At 40.9% G+C, this 19,576-nt stretch overlaps 1 protein-coding gene across 1 annotated transcript in view; it reads right to left on the reverse strand.

The window, feature by feature from the left end:
• The window catches only part of LOC128695754 (ankyrin repeat and protein kinase domain-containing protein 1-like), a 51,094-nt gene that overhangs the window by 30,424 nt on the left and 1,094 nt on the right, over positions 1–19,576 (reverse strand). The window contains exon 2 of the mRNA XM_070093136.1: positions 8,396–8,512. Within this exon, the coding sequence (XP_069949237.1) occupies positions 8,396–8,419 (24 nt within the window). The 5' untranslated portion in view covers positions 8,420–8,512. The remainder of the gene's footprint in view (positions 1–8,395; positions 8,513–19,576) is intronic.

Here is a 19,576-nt window from a genome sequence, read left to right on the forward strand (position 1 = left end):
ACATGAAATCACAGCTTCCCTATCTTCATCAACATTCAACAATTCCTCAAAATATTCCCTCCATCTTCCCAATACCTCTAACTCTCCATTTAATAACTCTCCTCTCCTATTTTAAACTGACAAATCCATTTGTTCTCTAGGCTTCCTCAACTTGTTAATCTCACTCCAAAACTTTTTTCTATTTTCAACAAAATTTCTTGATAACATCTCACCCACTCTCTCATTTGCTCTCATTTTACATTGCTTCACCACTCTCTTAACCTCTCTCTTTTTCTCCATATACTCTTCCCTCCTTGCATCACTTCTATTTTGTAAAAACTTCTCATATGCTAACTTTTTCTCCCTTACTACTTTCTTTACATCATCATTCCACCAATCGCTCCTCTTCCCTCCCACACCCACCTTCCTGTAACCACAAACTTCTGCTGAACAATAACACTACATTTTTAAACCTACCCCATACCTTTTCGACCCCATTGCCTATGCTCTCATTAGCCCATCTATCCTCCAATAGCTGTTTATATCTTACCCTAACTGCCTCCTCTTTTAGTTTATAAACCTTCACCTCTCTCTTCCCTGATGCTTCTATTCTCCTTGTATCCCATCTACCTTTTACTCTCAGTGTAGCTACAACTAAAAAGTGATCTGATATAATTGTGGCCCCTCTACAAACATGTACATCCTGAAGTCTATTCAACAGTCTTTTATCTACCAATACATAATCCAACGAACTACTGTCATTTCGCCCTTCATCATATCTTGTATACTTATTTATCCTCTTTTTCTTAAAATATATATTACCTATAACTAAACCCCTTTCTATTCAAAGTTCAATCAAAGGGCTCCCATTATCATTTACACCTGGCACCTCAAACTTACCTACCACACCCTCTCTAAAAGTTTCTCCTACTTTACCATTCAGGTCCCCTACCACAATTACTGTCTCACTTAGTTCAAAGGTTCCTATACATTCACTTAACATCTCCCAAAATCTCTCTCTCTTTCTACATTCCTCTCTTCTCCAGGTGCATACACGCTTATTATGACCCACTTTTCGCATCCAACCTTTACTTTAATCTACATAATCTCTGAATTTACACATTCATATTCTCTTTTCTCGTTCCATAACTGATCCTCCAACATTATTGCTACCCCTTCCTTAGCTCTAACTCTCTCAGATACTCCAGATTTAATCCCATTTATTTTCCCCCATCGAAACTCCCCTACCCCTTTCAGCTTTGTTTCGCTTAGGGCCAGGACATCCAACTTCTTTTCATTCATAACATCAGCAATCATCTGTTGCTTGTCATCCACACTATATCCACGCACATTTAAGCATCCCAGTTTTATGAAGTTTTTCTTCTTCTCTTTTTTAGTAAATGTCTACAGGAGAAGGGGTTACTAGCCCCTTGCACCCGGCATTTTAGTCGCCTTATACGACACTCATGGCTTACGGAGGAAAGATTCTTTTCCACTTCCCCATGGACAATAGAAGAAATAAAGAAGAACAAAAGCCATTTAGAAAAAGGAGAAAAACCTAGATGTATGTATATATATAAGCATGTGCGTGTCTTTGAAGTGTGACCAAAGTGTAAGTAGGAGTAGCAAGATATCCCTGTTATCTAGCGTGTTTATGAGACAGAAAAAGAAACCAGCAATCCTACCATCATGCAAAACTGTTACAGGTTTCTGTTTCACAGTCATCTGGCAGGACGGTAGTACTTCCCTGGGTGGTTGCTGTCTACCAACCTACCTCAATAATAACAATAATAGTAATAATATTATTATATTCATTGGAAGCGCTAAACTCGTAGGGAAGTAATTATTAGTATTTTCATAAGAAAGGAGTAAACCTGTTAGGACAATATATCAGACTGGTAATGGAGGAAGATTATCAGCTATGATGTGAGGAACGGCAATAATAGCTGTCTCACTACATTACGAATTCATCACCATCGCTATTTTCACTTCCCTTGAAGTGAAAATAACGATAACGATACATTTGACTACAAATATTGATCCTGAGAAAGAGGATATTATGGTGCAACCAGCAATTAATTTAATAATAACATCTATTTCTACAAGTACATGTACAAGGTATACAAGTACATGTACAAGGTATACAGACCATAGCTGACATCAGTGACATACTACTATACAGAAAGCCACTTGTTATGCTGAACATTTCCCGCAAATTAGGTCAGTTTTGTCCCAAGCTGCGACCCACACCAGTAGACTAACACCCAGGTGCCCATTTTACTAATGGGTGAACATAGACAACCGGTGTAACGATACACGTCCAATGTTTCTACCCTCGCCGGGAACTGAACCCGAACCCTCGCCGTGTGAGGAGAAAGCTTTAGCCACCAGGCCACGAGGCACCGTATTACCACTCTGCTTACACATTAAATGTTAGTTTAAATATTTTTTTTTCTTAGTATGTGTGTGACTTCCATTTGTAATTACATATTATGTATGTGTTATTGCAGAAAGCATTTTCTTACTACACTGTAAAGTTATATAAAATAACAGTGATATACTGACTGATTCAGTACCTGAGATGGTCAAGCGAAAATTGTTACCTAAAATTGTAATTAAACACCTATCACTGCACTTTTTTAATACGCAAGGTAATTGCGTCCGGTCTGCCGGTTTCCCTGAATCCCTTCATAAATGTTACTTTGCTCACACTACAACAGCACGTCAAGTATTAAAAACCGTTTGTCTCCATTCACTCATATCAAATACGCTCACGCATGCTTGCTGGAAGCCCAAGCCCCTCGCACACAGAATCTCCTTTACCTCTCTCTCCAACCTCTCATAGGCCGACCCCTACCCGGCCATCCCTCCACTACAGATTTATACACTCGCCAAGTCATTCTATATCGTTCCATCCTCAACCCCTCCTCAGCCCTCTGGATAATAGTTTTGGCAATCCAGCACCTCCTAATTTCCAAACTACGAATTCTCTGCATTATATTCACACTACACACTGTTCTCAGACATGTCATCTCCACTGCCTCCAGCCTTTTTGTTGTAACATTCACCACCCATTGGTTTAACTATACTCTCATATATTCATCTCTTTGCTACCATTGACAAAGTCCTTTGTCTCCACAGACGCCTTAGTGCACCACTAACCTTTTTCTCCTCATCAATTCTATGATCCGACTCATCTTTCATAGACCCATCTACTGACACGTCCACTCCTAAATACCAGAATACATTCACCTCCATTCTCCCTCCAATCTAGTATCCAATGTTTCGTTACCTATTTTTTTTGTTATCCTCTTCACATTACTCTTTCTTCTTTTACATACCTTACCAAACTCATCCACCAGCCTCTGCAACTTCTCTTCAGCATCTCCCAGAAGCACAGTGTAATCAACAATGAGCAACTGTGACAACTCCCACTTTGTTTTAGATTCTTTATCTTTTACCACACTATCGCCAACACCCGAGCATTCACTTCGCTTACATCCCCACCTATAAGCATATTGATCAACCACGGTGACATCACACATTCTTGTTTAAGGTCTTTTACTGGGAAATAATCTCCATCTCTCCTACATACTCTAACCTGAGCTTCACTATCCTCGTAAGAACTCTTCACTGCTTTTAGTAAGCTACCTCCTATTCCATACATTTGCAACATCTGCCACATTGTCCCCCTATCCACCCTGTCATATACGCCTTTTCCAAATCCATAAATGCCACAAAAACCTCTTTACCCTTATCTAAATACTGTTCACCTATATGTTGCACTGTAAACACTTGGTCTAAACACCCCCTAACTTTCCTAGAGCCTCCTTGTTTATCTGCTATCCTGCTCTCCGTCTTACTCTTAATTCTTTCAATAATAACTATCATACACTTCACCACGTATACTCAACAGACTTATTCACCCTATAATTTTTGCACTCTCTTTTGTCCCCTTTGCCTTTATACACAGGAACTATTCATGTTCTCTGTTAATCCCAGGTACCTTACACTCTTTCATACATTTATTAAATAAAAGCACCAACCACTCCAAAACTATATCCCCACCTGCTTTCAACATTTCTATCTTTATTCCATCAATCCCAGCTGCTTTACCCCCTTTCATTCTACTCATTATCCCACGCACTTCCCCGACACTCAAAAGTGGTTCTTCTTCACTCCTATAAGACGTTATTCCTCCTTGCCTTATACACGAAATCACAGCTTCCATATCTTCATCAACATTTAACAGTTCCTCAAAATATTCCCTCTATCTTTCTGATACCTCTAATTCTCCATTGAATAACTTTCCTCTCCTATTTTTAAGTAACAAATCCATTCGTTCCCTAGGCTTTCTCAACTTATTAATTTCACTCCAAATCTTTTTCTTATTTTCAACAAAATTTGTTGAAAACATCTCACTCACTTTCTCATTTGCTCTCTTTTTACACTGCTTCACCACTCTCTTAACCTCTCTTTTTCTCTCCATATACTCTTCCCTCCTTGCATCACTACTTTGTAAAAACCTCTCATATGCTAACTTTTTCTCTCTTACTCCTCTCTTTACATCATCATTCCACCAATCGCTCTTCTTCCCTCCCACACCCACTTTCCTGTAACCAAAATCTTCTGTTGTACTCTCAAACACTCTATTCTTAAAACTATCCCATGCATCATCGACCCCATTGCCTATACTCTCACTAGCCCATATCTATCCTCCACTAGTAGTTTATACCTTACCCTAACTGCCTCGTTTGGTTTATAAACATTCACCAATATATATATATATATATATATATATATATATATATATATATATATATATATATATATATATATATATATATATATATATATATATAGGGAGGTACCACCTCTAGAACTGTTATAGGGACCCTCATCCTCAGAGAAAAGAATAAACTTATTTAAAGACAAAATACATTGACAAAACATTCACAAAAATACGATAGAAAGTAAAACATAGGGAACTCAGAGCTACATCTCGAATACTTGGTCCAGCTCCCCGGCGGTAGGCCGATTGCCCAGAATGCTGCAGGCATTTCCTCTCTGGATCGCAACACTGAGTCTCTGAAAGAGGAAGCTGGTCGCCCTGTGGTCCTTGGTTTCTATGACGAGCTTTTCACCCAGCTCTATTAGGAACTTTAGAGCACACTTTCCCCATGCTCCAAGGGTCTCCGACCCTATTGGGATGAAGTTACAGCAAGGGGTAAGGTCTTCATATTTGGGGATCTTCTGGGTCTCCCTGTGGCTGGCAGCTCCACCCCCTTCCACTACTATATATATATTATATATATATATATATATATATATATATATATATATATATATATATATATATATATATATATATATATGTGTGTGTGTGTGTGTGTGTGTGTGTGTGTGTGTGTGTGTGTGTGTGTGAGAGAGAGAGAGAGAGAGAGAGCACGCGCACTGTGTTATTGTTTGGTTAACGTGGCTTAAAGCCGTTCAACACACGATGGTCTTGAAAGCTTAATGTCACGTGTTCAAGTCCAATTCCTAATAATTAATTGGCTTTGTTGGATAAAAGTAATCTCTAAGTGAATATATATACTGAGTTATATATCCTTTCATGTGGCTATGCACTCTTCCTCCCTCATTACACATACAAGAGAAATATACTAAAAATACACAGAGATGGTTTTGGATTGTTAATTAACAGGACATACTGCCTACCTTCTACATAACCATCATTATAGCTGTATGCCACCTTCTTCTCACCAGAAATATTTTTAAACTATTAGCGTATATACACTGACATAAAAAGGTTTTATTGGTTAGTTAAAGGGACTACACGAGGGTCATTAAGGCTGCGATTCTTATGTTTACCACCAGCCAAAATACTTCTCACTATAACAGGGATTCAACTACACTCAGAATATATACACAAAAATATTTATCTTTCGAAGTGTGATTGCTCAAGTAATTACTAATTTTTATTAATATTTATTGACTTCAAACTTTAATTTAAGAATACCATATACAATTCTCTAATTTCACCTGTATTACTGTCTAGAGTTAGTGTTATTACGACGAGTTAACAACTAAAATATAAAATATCAAGAATATCCCTTTGTGAGATATTGTTGATAATGCGGTATTTTCAGTGTTAAATTTCTGTTTAAATAATAATTTAGCTAAGAATAAGAAGCAGCACATGTGAATTTATGAGAATAAATCGAAAGAAGACATAGTGTATTAGGACGTTGCTCCACAAGCATCAAGGCACTCCTTTGATGAGTGTACTCGTCCATCAAGGCACTCCTTTGATGAGTGTACTCGTCCATCAAGGCACTCCTTTGATGAGCGTACTCGTCCATCAAGGCACTCCTCTGATGAGTGTACTCGTCCATCAAGGCACTCCTTTGATGAGTGTACTCGTCCATCAAGGCACTCCTTTGATGAGTGTACTCGTCCATCAAGGCACTCCTTTGATGAGTGTACTCGTCCATCAAGGCACTCCTTTGATGAGTGTACTCGTCCATCAAGGCACTCCTTTGATGAGCGTACTCGTCCATCAAGGCACTCCTTTGATGAGCGTGCTCGTCCATCAAGGCACTCCTTTGATGAGTGTGCTCGTCCATCAAGGCACTCCTTTGATGAGTGTGCTCCTCCATCAAGGCACTCCTTTGATGAGTGTACTCGTCCATCAAGGCACTCCTTTGATGAGTGTACTCGTCCATCAAGGCACTCCTTTGATGAGTGTACTCGTCCATCAAGGCACTCCTTTGATGTGTGTACTCGTCCATCAAGGCACTCCTTTGATGAGTGTACTCGTCCATCAAGGCACTCCTTTGATGAGTGTACTCGTCCATCAAGGCACTCCTTTGATGAGTGTACTCGTCCATCAAGGCACTCCTTTGATGAGTGTGCTCGTCCATCAAGGCACTCCTTTGATGAGTGTACTCGTCCATCAAGGCACTCCTTTGATGAGTGTACTCGTCCATCAAGGCACTCCTTTGATGAGTGTACTCGTCCATCAAGGCACTCCTTTGATGAGTGTACTCGTCCATCAAGGCACTCCTTTGATGAGTGTACTCGTCCATCAAGGCACTCCTTTGATGTGTGTACTCGTCCATCAAGGCACTCCTTTGATGAGTGTACTCGTCCATCAAGGCACTCCTTTGATGAGTGTACTCGTCCATCAAGGCACTCCTTTGATGTGTGTACTCGTCCATCAAGGCACTCCTTTGATGAGTGTACTCGTCCATCAAGGCACTCCTTTGATGAGTGTACTCGTCCATCAAGGCACTCCTTTGATGAGTGTACTCGTCCATCAAGGCACTCCTTTGATGAGTGTGCTCGTCCATCAAGGCACTCCTTTGATGAGTGTACTCCTCCATCAAGGCACTCCTTTGATGAGTGTACTCGTCCATCAAGGCACTCCTTTGATGAGTGTACTCGTCCATCAAGGCACTCCTTTGATGAGTGTACTCGTCCATCAAGGCACTCCTTTGATGAGTGTACTCGTCCATCAAGGCACTCCTTTGATGTGTGTACTCGTCCATCAAGGCACTCCTTTGATGAGTGTACTCGTCCATCAAGGCACTCCTTTGATGAGTGTACTCGTCCATCAAGGCACTCCTTTGATGAGTGTACTCGTCCATCAAGGCACTCTTTTGATGAGCGTACTCGTCCATCAAGGCACTCCTCTGATGAGTGTACTCGTCCATCAAGGCACTCCTCTGATGAGTGTACTCGTCCATCAAGGCACTCCTCTGATGAGTGTACTCGTCCATCAAGGCACTCCTCTGATGAGTGTATTCGTCCATCAAGGCACTCCTCTGATGAGTGTACTCGTCCATCAAGGCACTCCTCTGATGAGTGTACTCGTCCATCAAGGCACTCCTTTGATGAGTGTACTCGTCCATCAAGGCACTCCTTTGATGAGTGTATTCGTCCATCAAGGCACTCCTTTGATGAGTGTACTCGTCCATCAAGGCACTCCTTTGATGAGTGTACTCGTACATCAAGGCACTCCTTTGATGAGTGTACTCGTCCATCAAGGCACTCCTTTGATGAGTGTACTCGTCCATCAAGGCACTCCTTTGATGAGTGTACTCGTCCATCAAGGCACTCCTTTGATGAGTGTACTCGTCCATCAAGGCACTCCTCTGATGAGTGTACTCGTCCATCAAGGCACTCCTTTGATGAGTGTACTCGTCCATCAAGGCACTCCTTTGATGAGTGTACTCGTCCATCAAGGCACTCCTTTGATGAGTGTACTCGTCCATCAAGGCACTCCTTTGATGAGTGTACTCGTCCATCAAGGTACTCCTCTGATGAGTGTACTCATCTATGAACATGAAAGGCAAATACATACGTCTGTGATACAATTGCTGCAGTACAATACAAGAACCAGACAAGTACTAACCATCAGTGTAGGTGCATCAGTCATGGCAGCAGAGACGACTCCTTCACAAGCCAAATTTTCACACTTTCTTTAATTCCGTGCCTTTGGTGTTCAGAAACAGTATGTCGAGGAGTTATCCTTGAATATAAAGATTTATTATTTGTTTTATTATTATTATTATTTAGCGCTTAAACCGTCGCGGTAATTACGTACTATGTATAGGCTGCAAAAATGTGCATCAATGTATAGAATACAAAAATTTGTATAAAAGCGTGGCTTTAAAAAGAGACTGGAAAAGAATACGAGAAGATCTTCCGCAGTGTTCCTCCATTCTTATATTCTTATGTGGGATAGCGATGAAGTTTCTTGGCAAGTGGTTCAGCTATGTTATAGAAGCCATTGTTCTGGTTGAAGTTGTTGGATGTACAGATAAGTGATGATTCCAGGATTCTTCGGTATTGAGTGTTGTCTTCTCTGGCGATAAGTCTTGCATTTCTGTAGTTGATTAAATGGTTGTGTGAATTTAGGTGTTGAACACAGGCATTCCCAGGATCATCAGATCTGTCTGCGTACTAGTGTTCTGATATACTTGTTTGGAGGTCTCTGGATGTTTCGCCGACGTTGAACACAGGAATGCCTGTGTTCAACACCGAAATTCACACAACCATTTAATCACTACAGAAACGCAAGACTTATCGCCAGAGAAGACAACACTCAATACTGAAGAATCTTGGAATTATCACTTATTTGTACATCCAACAACTTCAACCAGAACAACGGCTTCTATAACATAGCTGAACCCCTCGCCAAGAAACTTCTTCATCGCTCTCCTAGATAAGAACATAAGAATCGAGGAACACTGCAGAAGCTCCACTCACGTACTTACCCAATCTCTTTCAAAAGCTACCCAAGTGTTTAGACTATCACTCTACTCGGAAGATTGTCACATGCACCTTTCTCCCCCTGACCCAGCATTCTCAACTTACAAATACTCACGTATGTTTCACCCAGGTAAATCTGTTTGTGACTAGATAAAGCCCACTGCGTGGGCGAAACGTTGTCAATAAAGGATCACATTATACTGCTTAAGTGTTTATATTTCCATTTGTAGGTATTTTATACCATTTATTTCCATCGTGTCAAACACTGCAGTAGAAATGAATCCTTCACACAGAGAATACCTGGTCCTTCTTCTGAAAGCTTATTCCGCAATAGACACAATTTTCTTCGGGACTGCATCCAAGAAAGTACTCAGTGGTCAGTCGTCACGTGAGGTCACAGACCCTGAGCTGCTTTGGGGATTAGTGTGGACGGTTACAAAGCATGGCTTGCTTCTGCAGTGTTTTAAAAATTGAGGTTGGAGAGTTGAAGGAGGAGGTCTTGCTTCTCCAGGAGGAGATTAGGAGGCTGAAAGTCCACCTCAATGGGTCTGGGAGAGAGTGTGAGGTGGCTGGAGTTGTGGGGAATGAGGCTTCTAGCAGTAAGGTGCAGTCTGTCTCTCGCTGTGAGGAGGCTGTAGCTGGGGAGGTAGCAACGGCTACCAGCAGTGAGGTGCAGTCCAGCACCTGCTACAAGTGGCGAGTGGTTCACAGTAATGGAAGGCGCATCAGAGTAAGGAAAGTTAAGAGTGAAGATCTGAAGGTAGGAAATCGCTTCTCTGTTCTTCAGGATGAATGTACTTCAGTGGCCAGTGAAGGTAAGGGTACTACTGCCCCTGCTAATGGAGGTAAGCGCATTCTTGTGGTTGGTGACTCTCAGGTAAGATATATTGACCGTGCTTTTTGTAATAGGAATAAGAAGATGAGAGACAGAGTGTGCTTCCCTGGAGCTGGTGTTGGGGACATTGTCAACAGGCTGGATAATATCACGTCAGGTAATGGGAACAAGCCCATTATCTGTCTCAGTGCTGGTGGAAATGATATTGGGAAGGGTAGGAGAGAAGAGCTGCTAGATAAGTACAGGTCAGCTATAGATTTCATTAAGTCTAAGGGAGGGATCCCAATCATATGTAGCATCTTGCCTAGAAGGGGAGTAGGAAATGAATGGTTGTCTAGGGCAATTGGTGTAAATTGCTGGCTAGACAGATACTGCAAGGAACTTGCAATCCCATTCATTGACAACTGGAACAACTTTTATGGCAAACATGATATGTATGCAAGGGATGGGGTACATCTCTCTGGGGCTGGGGTGGTAGCACTTGCAGACTCGATTGAGAGGGCCATTGGTGAAATGCCTATGATTTGAAACTGATGGAAGATAGAGGTATGGGTGTGTGTGGGAAACAAGCAGGTTGCAACACTTGGGTTGGAAACAGTAAATGTATAAAAGGCATTCAGCATGAAGTTATAAATAAAGACAATAGATCAGGTCAGCAAACAAAGGGGGACAGCAGAGGGCAGCAAGGGACTAGCTCCCTTAAGGTTTACTATACTAATAGCAGGAGTGTAAGAAATAAGATAGATGAGCTAAGATTAATTGCTAGTGCAGGAAACATAGATATTATTGCTATAACAGAGACCTGGCTCAATCTGAAAGATAGAGAGATGCCCTCTGAATGTCACATACAAGGCTATAAATTATTCCACACTGACAGGGTCAACAGGAAAGGTGGTGGAGTAGCGATGTATGTCAGAGACAATTTAAATTGTTGTGTTAGACAAGATATTAAATTAGAAGCGTCAGCCACTGAATCTGTTTGGTTACAGCTTCTCGAGGGCCGAGAAAAACTAATTTTGGGTGTGATTTACAGGGCCCCAAATCTTGATAGGGAGTGCAGTGTCCATATTGTTTCATACTATGGAACAATGCTCTTCTCCAGACTGAGGGACTGACCACCTCAAAACTTTAAGGGTGATGGACTGATTATATCGTTTTCAAGTATCTTCTGCTTCTATCAACTTTTCTGTACTTGACTGAAGAAGCCTACTGTGTAGGCGAAACGTTTCATAATAAAGATACCTAACTGTTGCATATGTGTCTTACCTAACAACAGGGAGTGCAGTAAACTTCTATGGGACGAAATTCGTAAGGCATCTACATACGAAAATGTTGTGCTAATGGGAGATTTCAACTATAGACAGATTGACTGGAGCAATTTGACAGGAAATTTAGAGTCAGGTGACTTTCTTGATACGATCCAGGATTGTTTTTTAAAACAGTTTGTGACAGAGCCAACTAGGGGAAATAACCTCCTTGACTTGGTTCTTGCCAGTAGGGAAACACTAATTAATAATCTTGAGGTTAATGATGAGCTTGGGGAAAGTGATCACAAATCACTCAGTTTTAATATATCATGGAATTCCCCTAATAATGGCAATCAAGTCTCCGTCCCTGACTTTCGCTTGGCTGATTTCATAGGACTGAAAAATTACTTAGGTGGGCTGAACTGGAATGACCTGACTAAGGGTCAGGTAGGTGGTGATGGTTGCCGATATGATGCTTTCCAGGGCATAGTTCTAGCTGCTCAGTCAAATTATGTTCCAAATAGGGAAATCAGATCAAACAAAAATGATCCTAAATGGATGAACAATAGATTAAAATATCTGATTGGTCAAAAGAGAGGCATATATAGGCAAATCAAAAGAGGAGAGGGGCAATTGAGAAATCGATATATTCAGTTAAAGAGAGAAATAAAAAAGGGAATTAGAAAAGCAAAAAGAGATTATGAGGTTAAAGTTGCAAGAGAATCGAAGACTAACCCAAAAGGATTCTTTCAGGTATACAGAAGTAAGATCAGGGACAAGATAGGCCCACTCAAAAGTTCCTCGGGTCAGCTCACTGACAGTGATAAGGAAATGTGTAGAATTTTTAACACATTCTTCCTCTCAGTTTTTACACAGGAGGATACCAGCGATATTCCAGTAATTATAAATTATGTAGAACAGGACTATAATAAACTGTGCACTATTAGGGTCACAAGTGACATGGTCCTTAGGCAAATAGATAAATTAAAACCTAACAAATCCCCAGGCCCTGATGAACTGTATGCAAGGGTTCTAAAGGAATGTAAAGAGGAGCTTAGCACACCTTTGGCTAATCTTTTCAACATATCACTACAAACTGGCATGGTGCCAGATAAGTGGAAAATGGCAAATGTGATACCTATTTTCAAAACAGGTGACAGGTCCTTAGCTTCGAACTATAGACCAATAAGCCTAACCTCCATAGTGGGAAAATTTATGGAATCAATAATTGCCGAGGCAGTTCGTAGCCACCTTGAAAAGCATAAATTAATCAACGAATCTCAGCATGGTTTTACAAAGGGGCGTTCCTGCCTTACGAATTTATTAACTTTTTTCACTAAGGTATTTGAGGAGGTAGATCATGGTAATGAATATGATATTGTGTATATGGACTTCAGTAAGGCTTTTGACAGGGTCCCACATCAGAGACTATTGAGGAAAATTAAAGCACATGGAATAGGAGGAGAAATTTTTTCCTGGATAGAGGCATGGTTGACAAATAGGCAGCAGAGAGTTTGCATAAATGGGGAGAAATCAGAGTGGGGAAGCGTCACGAGCGGTGTTCCACAGGGGTCAGTGTTGGGCCCCCTGCTGTTCACAATCTACATAAACGACATAGATGAGGGCATAAAGAGCGACATCAGCAAGTTTGCCGATGACACCAAAATAGGCCGTCGAATTCATTCTGACGAGGACATTCGAGCACTCCAGGAAGATTTGAATAGACTGATGCAGTGGTCGGAGAAGTGGCAGATGCAGTTTAATATAGACAAATGCAAAGTTCTAAATGTTGGACAGGACAATAACCATGCCACATATAAACTAAATAATGTAGATCTTAATATTACGGATTGCGAAAAAGATTTAGGAGTTCTGGTTAGCAGTAATCTGAAACCAAGACAACAGTGCATAAGTGTTCGCAATAAAGCTAATAGAATCCTTGGCTTCATATCAAGAAGCATAAATAATAGGAGTCCTCAGGTTGTTCTTCAACTCTATACATCCTTGGTTAGGCCTCATTTAGATTATGCTGCACAGTTTTGGTCACCGTATTACAGAATGGATATAAATTCTCTGGAAAATGTACAAAGGAGGATGACAAAGTTGATCCCATGTATCAGAAACCTTCCCTATGAAGATAGACTAAGGGCCCTGAAACTGCACTCTCTAGAAAGACGTAGAATTAGGGAGGATATGATTGAGGTGTATAAATGGAAGACAGGAATAAATAAAGGGGATGTAAATAGTGTGCTGAAAATATCTAGCCTAGACAGGACTCGCAGCAATGGTTTTAAGTTGGAAAAATTCAGATTCAGGAAGGATATAGGAAAGTACTGGTTTGGTAATAGAGTTGTGGATGAGTGGAACAAACTCCCAAATACCGTTATAGAGGCCAGAACGTTGTGTAGCTTTAAAAATAGGTTGGATAAATACATGAGTAGATGTGGGTGGGTGTGAGTTAGACCTGATAGTTTGTGCTACCAGGTCGGTTGCCGTGTTCCTCCCTTAAGTCAATGTGACCTGACCTGACTAGGTTGGGTGCATTGGCTTAAGCCGGTAGGAGACTTGGACCTGCCTCGCATGGGCCAGTAGGCCTTCTGCAGTGTTCCTTCGTTCTTATGTTCTTATGTTCTTAAGAAATGGTCTTACCAAGATCTACTCCAACTCAAATTGCCATCATACCTCCTTTTCCGCAACAGCTCGAACCTACCTTGACGAATGTACTGATGACTTAAACAATGCTACAAACGAAGCTTTTCTTCAAGCTAGAACACTAGGCATGGCTCTCTGGGGTAACCTGAACAGACGCACTGCCGAAATTATTCGCAGTTGAGTTACCACAGCTAATGTTCAACAGAAAATCAGACTTGCTAGGAAACTCTCAACTCCCTGCGATAATAGTCAGTGGAAAAGTTTAGGAAGACCTGAAATTATTCAAAATCTTTCTTCTCGTCCACTGTCAACCACAGAAACTGAAGCCCTCAGCTTAGGCCTCAAATTTGTAACAGGAATTCTGAAACCGAAACAAGACTCAATTTCATCGCTAAAAATTACAGACACAATGACTCAGATTTCCAAAAAGGCTATCTTCAAGGCATCATTTCAGCGGCCATCTCAACATACAGCTCCCCAGTCATACCTCGACGCTACATCATTGCACTTAAAGCTTTAGCAGAAGACACGACCATCAGGGTTACCACCGCTGATAAAGGAGGTGGTGTTTTAATCATGAACACTGACGATTACAGGAACAAAATACTCAATCCACTTACTGACCCAGATGCCTACAAACCTCTCACATCAAACCAAGTGAACAACCTTACGAAAGCATTTCCTCACAGGATTCGCCGCATTCTGAGAGACTCAGAACAAGGGAAGAAACTCCTGCACACCATTCCCAGCAACCCCAGACCTACCAGAATGTACAGCATGCCTAAAACTCACAAGCCAGGTATCTCATTGAAGCCCATATCCTCGGGAATAGGCAGTGCTTCTCACCAGCTCTCAGGAATTCTAGCTAAACACCTCTCTAAACTCTTGGCCACAATCAGTCCAGCACATCTCAAACATTCGGGTGATTTTCTCAATCGCAACATCAACATCAGGAACAAGAAACTCCCCAGCCTGGACGTAACTTCCCTATTCACCAAATTAGCTACTACACAAGCCATCGATCTCTAACACAGGAAAACTGACGATTCACTTGATCTACCTATTCCAGCCAGCGATTTCATCGACCTTGTTGAACTATGTGTTGACTTTACGTGTTTCTCTTTCGAAAATCACCTCTTTCAGCAGACTTTCGGACTACCCATGGGTTCGCCACATAGTGCCGTCCTGGCGAACCTATACATGGAACATCCGGAAACCGAGCGTTTCTCCACTATTATTCCCTCTTCTGTCACCTGGCTCCGTTATGTTAACGACATTCTCGTCAAAACTCCCAGACGCTTCAACGTTCAAGCTCTCCAACACAAGCTCAACCAGGTCAAGCCTTCAATCCAGTTCACACTTGAAGTGGCAGTCGACAAACACTCTTCCTTTCCTTGATGTTCTTCTCTGCAAAGCAGACCACGAACTTCGTTTTAAAGCCTATCGAAAACCTACCAACCAACACGGACTTCTCGACTTCTACTCTCACCACGACACCAAACTAAACGTGGTGTAATTATAGGCTTTTTCCTGCGTGAACTCAGAATCTGCAGCAGTGAGTTCCTTGAGGAAGAATACTCTCTTACTGAACAAGTACTTTCTAGTCTTCACTATCCTCGTCACTTTAGACTGCAGACGACGGGCATTAAACATCATCAACACACCCAGAGAAGACACTGCCAAGAAGAGATACATAGTCCTTCCCACCAACTCCATTGCCAAATACGTTTCCAACACCTTTTCCTAAACCTCATTCCAAGTATCTACCTTCACATCCACCACCATCAAGGGCATTACCAGTAATAGACAGGATAAGCTTCAAGCCCCTGCAGGGGTATGCGCAATCCCTTGTAATGATTGCAGCAAATTATACGTTGGCGAAACATCCAGAGACCTCCAAACACGTATTTCAGAACACCAGTACGCAGGCAGATCTGACGATCCAAGGAATGCCTGTGTTCAACACCGAAATTCACACAACCATTTAATCAACTACAGAAACGCAAGACTTGCTGTCAGAGAAGACAACACTTAATACCGAAGAATCCTAGAATCATCACTTACCTGTACATCCAACAACTTCAACCAGAACAACGGCTTCTATAACATAGCTGAACCCCTTGCCAAGAAACTTCTTCACTACCCCACATAAAAACATAAGAATAGAGGAACACAGCAGAAAGTCTACTCGTATACTTATCCAATCTCTCTTAAAAGCTACCCAAGTTTTTAGACTATCACTTTACTCAGAAGATTGTCACATGCAGCTTTCTCCACCTGACCCAGCATTCTCATCCTATAAATACTCACATATGTTTCACCCAGGTAGATCTTTTTGTGACTTGATAAAACCCACGCAGTGGGCTTTATCAAGTCACAAACAGGGCTCTTAAGTGCAAAATGGGATCTTTGTGAACCATTAACTAACATTTCTAATATATCTCTTCAAACAGGTGTAGTGTCTGATATGTGGAAGATGGCCAATGTAATTCCTATTTTTAAATCAGGAAACAAGTCATTACCGTCAAATTACCGCCTGACCTCAATTGTAGACAAATTACTAGAGTTAATTATAGCTGATTTTATAACCAGCCATCTTTTTAAGCATAATCAGCATTGACTCACGAGGGGCCGTTTCTGCCTAATTCACTAACTTTCTTCAGTAAAGCTTTTCAGACTGTTGATTACGAAAAAGAATTCGATATTAATAAATAAATGAATATAAATATCTTTATTTCTACAAGTACAAGTAATTCAGGCATAGCTGACTTCAATGGCATACTAATACATAGAAAGCCCCTTGTTATGCAGAACATTTCGGATAAATTAGGTCAGTTTTGTCCCAGGATGTGACCAACACCAGTCTACTAACACCCAGGTACCCATTTTACTGATGGGGATCATAGACAACCGGTGTAAGGAAACACGTCCAACGTTTCTAACCTAGCAGGGAATCGAACCCGGACCCTCGTCGTGTGAAGTGAGCTTTAGCCACCATGCCATGGGGCATCGTATTGTTTATTTGGATTTTAGTAAAACTTATGTTAGAGTACCGCACCAGACACTGATTAAGAAAATGGCAGCTTATGACATTGGGGGAAAAGTGCTGTCATGGATCAAATCATGGCTCACCAACAGGAAACAGAGAGTGTGCGTAAATGGGGGTAAAATTTGAGTGGGGATCTGTAACAAGCGGCGTTCCACAGGGATCAGTCTTGGGCCCATTGTTGTTTTTAATATATATCAATGACCTTGACAAGGGAATTATTAGTGATATAAATAAGTTCGCTGATGACACGAAGAAAGGATAATTGATTCAGGGTAAGAAGTCATTAAACTTCAGGGTGATTTAGACAAACACAATTCGTGGTCAGAAAAATGGTAGATGCAGTTAAATGTAGATAAATGCAAAGTTCTGAAGCTCGGAGGTATAGAACTTAGCTATACAGAATGTGAAAATGTAGAACTTAGTCATACAAAATGTGAAAAGAGATTGTGGGTTATAAGAACATAAGAACATAAGAAAGGAGGAACACTGCAGTAGGCCTTTTGGCCCATACTAGGCAGGTCCTTCACAAATCCAACCCGAGTTAGGAATGCCTAAGCGTACGTAATAAGGCAAACAGATTACTGGGATTTATATCAAGAAGTATTAGCAACAGAAGTCCATCCGGTATACTTCATCTCTATACATCATTAGTAAGGCCTCGCTTCGATTATGCAGCTAAGTTCTAGTGTCCATATTACATAATGGATATAAATTCGTTAGAAACCAATCATCAAGGAATGCCAAAATTAATACATTGAATAAGAACTCTTCCATGTGAAGAAAGACTAAAGTCCCTTAATTTACACTCTATTGTAAGAAGAAAAATGAGAGGAAACATGACTGAAGTGTATAAGTGAAAGATGGTATTAATAAAGAGGATACAAATAAGGTCTTGAGGATATCCCTCCAAGAGAGAACCCGCAATAATGGATTTAAATTAGATAATTTTAGATTTAGAAAGGATATAGGAAAGTAATGGTTTGGAAATTTGGTAGCTGATGAGTGGAACAGTTTGCCTAGTAGGGTTACAGAAGCTAAAACCTTGCATAGCTTCAAATTTAGGTTGTTTAGGTAAGACACATATGCAACAGTTAGGTATCTTTATTTCGAAACGTTTCGCCTACACAGTAGGCTTCTTCAGTCGAGTACAGCAAAGTTGATAGAAGCAGAAGATACTTGAAGACGATGTAATCAGTCCATCACCCTTAAAGTTTTGAGGTGGTCAGTCCCTCAGTCTGGAGAAGAGTATTGTTCCATTGTCTGGAATAATATGGAGTTGAAGTGATAGGGAGAGGGACCTGACCTCTCAATGTCTACATTCTTACTCCACTAGTGACCTACGTCTCACCTCCTGGCGCTATATAAGGCTCCATCCTATCACTTCAACTCCATATTATTCCAGACAATGGAACAATACTCTTCTCCAGACTGAGGGACTGACCACCTCAAAACTTTAAGGGTGATGGACTGATTACATCGTCTTCAAGTCTCTTCTGCTTCTATCAACTTTTCTGTACTCGACTGAAGAAGCCTACTGTGTAGGCGAAACATTTCGAAATAAAGATACCTAACTGTTGCATATGTGTCTTACCTAAACAACCTGTCGGTATTTTATACCATTTTATTGTTTAAATTTAGGTTGGATAAATACATAAGTGAGAGGGGTTGGATTTCATGACCTACTTAGACTTCACATCTGTCAGACTGCATCATCATGGGGTCTTGATACAAAACATTCTTCAAAACGTCTGATAAACATATTGGTTAGGTTGGCTGCACAGCGGATATCTAATTCATGTCTTATTTGACGGTACCATAACCCGGTTACCCGCGGGGTTTTGAGTCCAACTCAGTACGTATAACTTCAGCAGTCAGTTTCTGAGATATGCTGAATAACACCCCTTAGGGGAAACTATATTTATAATTATCTCTTACAGCTCCGTGGTTGAAGAACAACTGTCTCACGTCGAAGATACCTACTGGGAGAACCTACAGGGAGAAGCTGCGGTAGGCAGAGACAGCGACAAAGTTAAGTTTCCTCAGTGTTGATACAAAGTTTGTTTGTTTGTTCTACAAATTTATTTGACCATAAATTGGTGAGATAAAATTTATCACATACTCTCAGTTCCTTACATTGAAGAGCGAGTCGTTGCGTCAGGAGAACTGATAGGGAACAGTGTAAAAAAAGAAAGCGAATGCCAGACTGAAGTTCCTCTACAAGACAAGCACAGTGTCTACCTACTGAGACTCACACGACCCTGTCTAGCACTTATACAAAGTCAAAAAAAAAAAACTGACAGACTGCAAAACACTCAGAGTAAAATGGTAAGATTCATCCAAGAGAACTTGTAGGCCAGGATGAATTACAACAGTTGGATATGCTGAATGTTGAAGACAGAGTTAAACAACTAAAGTTAAATCAGGTTTATAAAATTGCTTATAGTGTCCAGAATATCTTGCTGCCAATTTTGTCAAGGTTGGGAACCGCAGCAATCATAGTACTAGGAGGAGAGAGCACAACTTTGTAGTAGCCACAGT

This window comes from Cherax quadricarinatus, chromosome 41 (genome assembly GCF_038502225.1).
Source record: "Cherax quadricarinatus isolate ZL_2023a chromosome 41, ASM3850222v1, whole genome shotgun sequence".
NCBI classification, from domain to species: Eukaryota; Metazoa; Arthropoda; class Malacostraca; order Decapoda; family Parastacidae; genus Cherax; species Cherax quadricarinatus.